Source organism: Acomys russatus, chromosome 14 (genome assembly GCF_903995435.1).
Source record: "Acomys russatus chromosome 14, mAcoRus1.1, whole genome shotgun sequence".
Lineage (NCBI taxonomy): Eukaryota > Metazoa > Chordata > Mammalia > Rodentia > Muridae > Acomys > Acomys russatus.
In genome coordinates, this window is record NC_067150.1 from 21,128,043 (window position 1) to 21,136,831 (window position 8,789).

General features: G+C 46.3%; 1 protein-coding gene across 1 annotated transcript; it reads left to right on the plus strand.

Annotated features, from left to right (window-relative positions):
* The first annotated feature begins 2,420 nt into the window (after positions 1-2,420).
* Spata19 (spermatogenesis associated 19) lies at positions 2,421-6,762 on the plus strand. The gene is made up of 6 exons (XM_051155787.1): positions 2,421-2,498; positions 2,640-2,696; positions 3,211-3,303; positions 3,451-3,542; positions 6,248-6,325; positions 6,696-6,762. The coding sequence occupies exons 1-6, from the start codon at positions 2,421-2,423 to the stop codon at positions 6,760-6,762; spliced, it is 465 nt and encodes a 154-aa protein (XP_051011744.1).
* Positions 6,763-8,789: the final 2,027 nt, after the last annotated feature.

Here is an 8,789-nt window from a genome sequence, read left to right on the forward strand (position 1 = left end):
AGAGCTCGGGGAGTCCTATGGAAGAGTTGGGGGAATGACTGGTAGACTACAGAGTCAAGTGGCCTGGGCCCATGGGAGCTCATAAAGACTGAACCACCCACCAACCAAAGAGCATGCGTGGACTGGTCTTAGGCCCCTGGCACATATTTAGCAGATGCGCAGCATGGTTTCCATGTGGATCATCCAACAACAGAAGCGAGGCCCCTCTCTGACTCTAATGCCTGCCTTTGGATCAGGCTGCCTGGTCTGGCCTCAGTGGGAGAGGACCTAGTTCTGCAACGATTTAATGTGTCATAGGAATATTGGTCCGCATGGGGGACTTCCCCTTCTCTGAGAGGAGAAGCAAGAATAGGGGAAGGAGTGCTTGAGAGGGGGATTGGGAAGAGAAGAGGGGGCTGCAATCAGGATATTAAGCGAATAAAAAAAATTTAAAAATCTAAATAAATAAAATAAAAAACCAACCCAACCCAAACCAAACCAAAACAACCCACTATGACCAAAGGAACTTGTGGAGGAAAGGGTTTATTTAAGCTTACAGTTCCAATCGCAGCCCATCACTGAAGGAAATGAGGGCAGGAATTCAAGCAGGTAGGAAGCTGGAAGCAAGAACTAAAGTACTCGCCAAGTAGGAGTGTTCCTTACTGGCTTGCTCCCCATGACTTGTTCAAGCTGCCTTCTTATAGAACCCTGAACTACCAACCTAAGGATGGCATCATCCACGGGAAGCTGGGCCCTCTCACATCACTCAAGAAACTACCCTACAGGCTTGCACATAGGCCACTCTGATGAGCACATTTTCTCAGTTTAGGTCCCTGAAAATTAGCTAGCACAAATGTCCTTCAAGACCAGAGGTACTGGGTCCCCTGGAGCTGGAGTTACAGGTGGTTGTGTGGCTGACACAGGTGTTGGGAGCTGAACTAGAGTCCTCTGGAAGAGAGGCAAGTGCTTTTAACCTTTGAGCTATCTCACCAGCCCTGACTGACCCTTCCTTGCTGTTTTACACTCTAGGCACATGACTACTGTTGGTCTTAGGTCTTATGGAGCAACTTTCTGAAGCCAGTAATGGCTTCCTGGCTTCCCTGCTGTGTTCTTCACCTTTGCTTTGGTAGTCATTTTGAGGTGGGTGGATCCACATGGTGGAAGCTGCCATCATCTTTGATCACTCCATGGAACACAGCTACTTTTACATACATGAACACACACACATGCACAAACACATGTATGTACACATACACACATGCACACACAGACACATGCACACACATGTACATATATGCACACAAATACATGCACATACATACATGCACACACAGAACACAGTGCGCCCATGCATGCATATACTCAAAGCAACTACTTTACGGACTGAGCCTCTTGGCTACTTTCCACAATGATTTAAGTCGTCTGTCTAAGTAGTGAGAACAGATAAAAATTAAAATAACCCCATTGTACATTTGCTTCTTTGTCTGGACAGTTGGGGTAGATCACAATTTTGCTTCCTTTTGCACTTAAGATTAAGAAATAACCACAGAGTGGGGTGTGGTGGAGCTTACCCATAATCCCAGCACTCAGGAGGCAGAGGCAGGCGGATCGATGTGAGTTTGAGGCCAGCCTGGTCTACAAAGTGAATCCAGGACAGCCAAGGCTACACAGAGAAACCTTGTCTCAAAAATCAAACCAAACCAAACCAAACAAACTAAAGAAACAACCACAGCACGGTCTGAATGGCTGTCTAAATGGTTCAGATGCTTACCTCATAATTTCTTCTTTGGATTTATAAAATACTTTTTCTTTTTTAAAATTATATTTAGCATTGCTTCAGATAGAGAACCACCTCTTTGTACATACATTTTTTTCTTCTAAAGATTTATTTTATTTTTTGGCATAAACATTTATATTATTATATGTAAATTTAAAAATTACATACTTCAGGGAGAACCATGAAACAATCGGGGATCATATGAATGTTACAATCAAGGTGTTTTGGTTGATTGCATTTGACAACCTTGTAGAAAACATCTTTCCCTACCTTGGTGAGTCTAAAATTCTGAGTGAGAATCAATATCTATCATATCTCATTTCTGTCAACTTAAAACCTCTATCTAGACCTGAAAATATCTCAACCCCCAGATAACTAAGGTTAATCGTTAAGACTAAACCATCTTGTCCTGGGATTTTCCTAGGGATACTTTATTCTCTTCTCCTATGTCCCCTCCTTTTTTTTTTTTGAGCTGTCATAAGGAAGAAATCTTCAGTACCCCTCTTTTTCATCTGCACTCTGAAGTTGACAGAGGTCATTGTCACATCATCACCTGTCAACCAATCAGAGGGACCCTCCCTTCTACAACCTTCCAGTTCCTTAGAAGTTCTCAGGCAGCTTCAATGGAAGGAGGGAGCCAAGGAGGCCCTCTGTGAGTCTGAAGATGATCATTACAACATGGATCGTGTACATCTTTGCCCGGAAAGGTGCAGGGCTACCCTTCCCACCAAAGACAAACTCAGTGAGTGGCGGTGGCAGCCGCATGGAACAGTGCCTAAGTCTGTGCTCCAGAGACATCTCATGATGGGCACATGGGCAGCAGTGCTGAGGGTGAGGCTGGTGCTAGGGTGCCCGAGGCCATCATCTTTCCCATTTGTTCCAGGACATTGAAGTTGTGGAAAGCGAGGCTGTATCTGTAGTTGAACACTGGTTGAACAAAGTGAGTAGAAGCCTTCTGTGACTCAGTGCCCGAAATTCCAGAGTGAAGTTAACAATATGGGGTGGGAACCGAGAAACACGTTTCTTATCAAATTCCCTACCTGCAGTGGAGTTTAAGTCATCCTAATGTCCAAGAGGATGTGTGGGGGTGGTTTGTGTTGGTAAGAGAAGTGCTGGCATTGTTCCTCAATGACTTATCAAATATCCTAGAGGAGGGAATACTGCTCAAAGTGGTCCAAGGAGGACCTTGGAATGGAGCCAAGGGCTTAGTGGGGCTCCGGAGATTCATAAGAAAATAGCAATGGGAGAGCTTTGAGCTTTGTGAGGAAGCTGGGAATAATGGAGTGGAAGTGGTGTGTGTGTGTGTGTGTGTGTGTGTGTGTGTGCGCGCGTGCACGTGTGTGTGTGTGTGTGTGTGTGTGTGTGTGTGTGTGTGTGTGTGTGTGTGGTGGGAGAAGCAAAGGGGAACAAGGATGAGGCCAGGCACTTCAGGAGGGAAATTACTCACCTTCTAGACAGAGGAAGAGGCTGCCCGGAGCATAAAGGAGAAGATATCCACCAGCGGCCCACCCACTCATGGACACGACATACATGTGACCAGAGACTTGGTAACAGAGTTTGTGGGAAAATGGGCATGAAAGGCTGGGGTGAGGCTGATGGCCCTTGGTGTGAGGGACCCTGGGCAGAGGGTACATCTCCGCCATGGCCGACCACAGTGGCTAAGTAACCACATGGATTCTATCCGGATTTTCTAGGTGAAACACCATCTCTCCAAGTCTGATATGTTGGCAGACCCTAGTCAAGAAGTTCTGGAGGAGAGAACAAGAATCCAGTTTATCCGATGGAGGTACAGTATCTGGGAGTGGGCTGTCTACTGAGCTCCTCTCCAGGATCTCCGGCTAGGTCAAATATGGAGCTGCTTTGCCCTAGACATGGCACCTCCTTTGGCAGAGAAACCCCTCAGTCATGCTTTGGGGGACTTAACGAACTAGTCTTGCTATCTTAAAAGCTTACATTTCGTACATTTTTTAAAATGACTCCAGCAGTTGGGGAGCTGGGCTTGCTCTCCGGTTTCCTAAACACTTCTGAATGGGTTTCAGATTCCTGTTATTTTTGCACTTGAATTGTTCCGAAGTGGCAGCACTTTAAAGAGCTGAAAGAAAATAAGCTCTTAAAATGCAAAAGCCAAAGCCCTCATCTGCGACTTTGCAGTGCGGAGGTCTCCCAGCGCCAGAGGCAAGAATTCTGTGACAAAGCTGTGTGTCACCTTCCTGCCACCTTGGTGCGCCTGTTCTCACAGCCTCTCTTGGTCCTGAAGATGCTAGAACTCCAGATGAAGGAGGGGCAGGCCTGAAGTCACCCCCACCCTCCTTCGGAGACATCCTACTCTCTCTCTCTCTCTCTCTCTCTCTCTCTCTCTCTCTCTCTCTCTCTCTCTCTCTCTCTCTCTCTCTCTCTCTCTCTATCTCTCTCTTTCTCTCTGTGTGTGTTTCCTGAACCCATCAGTCTTTGGGCCAGATCATCACCTCGCATCCTTCCTTGAACTAGTCTGTGTATGACTAAAGGATTTATTTTTTTCCTTCTCCTTGCTCCTGTTGTCTGCTTCGATCCTCCCTTGAGGAAGATGCGTTCCTCAGCAAGCTTAATTTCACTCCAGGACTTGGGTATTCATGTGTTTATTGTATTTGGATATGCATTGACTCTTCTAGGGAGGGGCAAAACAATGGTGGGAATTCAGAGCTAAGCTGAGAAGAATTTTCTCTAGAAACTCACTGAGTCTCCTCACACCATGTGGATGAACTCTAGAGTTACAAACATTACTGTCTTTTGTTTGACAGTACTAACCCCATCTTCCAACCTTGCTTCAACATTGGCTATACAGCTAATTTAAAATTTGTGAGACAGGCAAGAAGTATCAGTCATTTATATGTGTGTGTATATATATATATATTCCACTTTGCATTTTCAGTGGAGATTGGAAAAGAACAATTTGTTCTTTCCCATGATGCACTGGTTCTGGTGTTTCGCCTTGGTTCTGGTAAGTAGGCAGGCACGGTAACTCGCTTGCAAGAAAACAGCATTGGCTCTTCCCTCTTTTAGAAGGTGTGCGTGCATCACCCTGTACTTGCTAACTGGTCTGGAGGAGAAAAAAAAAAGAGCAAAGCATAGCCCCATAGCTCATGGACATAAAGTTAAGCTGGCAGGTAGAGTGTGCAGAAGTTAGTGTCAGGGAATCCTGGAGGAAGGCCTGAGGGTACAGCTTGAGACCTGTGATGCACATTTATTTCTTTGTTTTTTTAAAAAGGATTTATTTATTATGTATACAGTGCTCTGCCTGCATGTACAACTGCAGGCCAGAAGAGGGCACCAGACCTCATTAGAGATGGTTGTGAGCCACACTATGTGGTTGCTGGGAATTTTTAGAAGAGCAGACAGTGCTCTTAACCTCTGAGCCATCTTTCCAGCCCACCCCCCGGGGGATGCACATTTATTAAGCATTGTTGCCAGATTGTCCCAGGAAGGTTCCTAGGGAGCTGTTTGCTCTGACTGGCTCTTAAATGAGGTACTATTACCAGAGAAATGGGGAACTGCGGAGAAAAGGAGAGCCTGTGTGGCCCACGTATTCTAGGTGCTTATAGGACCCAGTGGTGGGGCCCACTGCTTTCTGAGAGACTCCTTTCTCTTAGGTTGGGGACATTTAACCTCGTCTGCTTTTAGCTCCTTCTATGGCGGTGGTTCTCAACCTTCGCAACAATCTCCGTGATCCTTTAAAACAGTTCCTCATGGTGTGATGACCCCAAACCATAAAATTACTTTGTTGCTATTTCTAACTGTGACTTGGCTACCATTATGAATTATAATGTAGATATCTAATATACAAGATAAATGATGTGTGACCCTCAAAGGGGTTGAGACCCACAGATTGAGAACCACTGTTCTATGGGCTCCAGCTGGTTCTTCCTGGTAGGAGTCCTTCCAATCACAATAGTATCTCTCCTCTTTCTCTGGCCAGAGGGCTAGGGCAGGCAGAATTTCTGCCTTAAATGTAACAAAATGTAGCAGGAAGTCAGTGAGGGAAGTTTTTATAGGTAAAGTAGGGAGTATTTGGTGGGCTGTACAGGACTCGGGAGGCAGGGGGTGGGGTGGGTGGGGGGAGCAAGAAATGGGAAGAAAAAAGACAGGAAGTAGATTAGAGAAGGAAAACAACTTTGGCGCAAAGAAATAAGGCAAGCAGTGCCCCATCGTAGTGCCTGTGTCATGACAGTGATCCCGAGCATGTAAGAAAGTAGAGAGGAATTACACACCTCCACTACCTGCTGGGGGCGCTTTTCTTTCCCTGTATTGCCTTGAAACCTTTTGCTGTCTGCATCCAATGGCTGGGTGCCTCAGAGGCACTTTGTTAGTTAAGACACAGGGGAGTGAGTGGTGGTCTCTCAGGCTCCTGCATCGGAATTACTGTCATTGTTCCTAAAGTCCCAGTTCCAGTAGCCTTACCAGGCTTAGTTGTTTGGAAAGGCAGCTCAGAATCCATGTTGCAATGATGTTTTCCAGCCATACCCGTATCTTCCAAGTGCCAAGTGAAATGATAGATGACGTCATGCAGGACCGACTAGATCAAGTGAGACGGAGGTAAGTTCTAGCGAGGAGTCGCCTTGTATGACTACTACCTGGGTACAGGTGGGTGGAGATGACGTCAGAATTAGCTGCCCATCCCAATCATCTGCTGGCTCCAATATCATATGGGGACACAGTTTCAAGGGCTTTTACCCTCTGTGATGCACATTATTGTGTCCTTATCAACCTCACGTGGTACCTGCCTGCACATGGGCCTAGACTGAAACCTACTTCTTGGACTTACAAGCTTACACAAGATGGTGGCTCGGGCCTGTGTTTCCCACCCAGCCTATGTCCTCCTGGGCTGGGGTTTGGGTGTGAGATCCAGGGAGCAGTCTGACAGCAGTCTCCCTTCTGTCTTGCTGTTCTACTCTGTCCTCTGCAGCATATCTCATCTTAGATGTGACTCCTACGATGACCCGAGCTTCAGAACTTCTTGCTCAGAATGTTAAGGTGAGGAGACCCATAGGCAAAGGCCTGGTTAGGTAGGCCATCTAGCCCTGGTGGCGGGAGGGAGAGCCTTAGTATGGGGAGCTTTGCCCATTCCTTAGTGAGGGGCCCATTTAGGGACAGTGAGGTTGGGGGGAAAGTGTATATCGCTGTCCTAACTCTGCTTTGAGACATAGGGTCTCAGCAGGAGGGCGAGTAGCTTTTGAACCTGCCACCAACAAGAGACTTTTGGCCACACATCCACTGCTTGAGGTTCACACAAGGCAGTGGTTATAACTGGACATTGATACAGTTCCAGGAAGTGGAAGGCTGGAGGTGGAGCCATCCCGGGAGAAGGATCATTCCTGAAGCCGTCCCTGTACCCTATCCAAACGAGATGCCCGGGTAGCTGCTGTGGGGGTGGGAGTAAAAGGCATGATTGGCACATAGCTGGAGGCTACATGCTTAAAAATGCCAGCAAAATGCAACACTGGGATTTATTAAGTGCTGACTGTATGTCAGATTCTGCACAGGGCATGTTTTGTCAAGGATTCTCACTGATCTAGCCAGCCATTACACAGAAAGCAGGGGGAAATGAAAATGGGGGCGGGGCAGGCAGATACTGACTTCAATGGGCTGCACAGTTCCATGAGGGGTCACTGAGCACACCTCTGTTTCTCAGGTTGGAGGCCTTCAGGATCAACGAACAGCCAGTGTCCAAAGAGTGTCCACCGCATGTTTGACATGAAGGGCGACCAGACTTTCTCAGAGAGACTCCAGAGGCTAAGGCCCTGGTTAAAACCGTGGCAATGCTGGAATCTTCTTACTGAGGTGCTAATAAAGAGACATCATATTTACCAACCAGCCCTGATGTTGCTGTGAATGTTATCTCTTCTTCCCTCCCTCACTCCCTCCCTCCCTCCCTCCCATACATCTATCTATCCCTTCCTCTATTCCTCCACCCCATCCATCAAATCCTTGTTCTCTCCTCCTCTCCATCCACCCATCCATCCATCCATTCACCCATCCATCCATCCATACACCCATCCATCCACCTACCCACCCATCCATCCATCCATACACCCGTGCATCCACCCACCCACCTACCCACTCATCCATCTATCCATCCATCCATCCATCCATCCATCCATCCATCCATCCATCTACCCACCCATCCATCCATCTATCCATCCATGAATTTATCAATCTACCCATCCATCCAAAGTGGGTACCTTGCAAGCCTGGTGCTGGGGGGCACAGCTGCTTGCTTTGTGCTCCAGGCAGTTCAGTAGATCACAGCACATTTGAAGGGATGCTGGTTTGGACCAGACTAGGAGGTGGTGTAGGGTGGATTTCCTGAGGGAATGTTGGGGATTTCTGTACTGCACACCCATCCGTTGTTTCTTTAGCATCTCCTTTTATGTAGCTCTCATTCTGTTTGTACCCTTTCTTTTCTCTCGGGAGAACTTTAAATATTTTCTGCTAGGCAGGTTTACTAGTGAAGATTTTCTTCCATTTCTGAGCGTGAAGAAAGTCTTTATTTTTCACTTTAGAGGGATGGCTGTGCAGGCTTCTGAATGCTGCTGTTGTTTTCATCCCTTTAGCATTTGAATATTTCACTCCACTCTGCCTTGCATGGTTTCTGCATGGAGTTCTCATCTTTGCTCTTTATGGACAAGGGAGTTTTCCCCGGACATTTTTTAAAAAATCAGACTTCTTTAAAGATTTTTGTACTCACTGTTCAAAATGCTGAATCTCATAAGGCCATTTCCATACAAGTGCATTACCCCAGCCCCTTTCTCCCTTTTTCACTTCCATGAGTCTCTTTCATTCCTTTAAACAGTTTTACTTCTATTTTTATGTTTAATGTGCATACATGATTTCATGTTTCTATATAAAATCTAGAATTCAGAAATGAGAGAAAAATGTGTGATGTCTGTCTTTTTGAGACAGAATTAATCTGCTTAATATGGTAATAGCCAGTTGCATCCATTTTCTTGCAAGTGACATAATTATGATTTTTTTTTCTGCCCGAATAAACGTTCATTGT

Excerpts from the sequence above, each read along its gene's own strand:
- Spata19 (XM_051155787.1), top strand. The coding sequence starts at position 2,421 with ATGATCATTACAACATGGATCGTGTACATCTTTGCCCGGAAAGGTGCA. Across the intron at positions 3,304-3,450 it reads TACATGTGACCAGAGACTTG|GTGAAACACCATCTCTCCAA; the intron begins GTAACAGAGTTT and ends CGGATTTTCTAG. Across the intron at positions 3,543-6,247 it reads ATCCAGTTTATCCGATGGAG|CCATACCCGTATCTTCCAAG; the intron begins GTACAGTATCTG and ends GATGTTTTCCAG.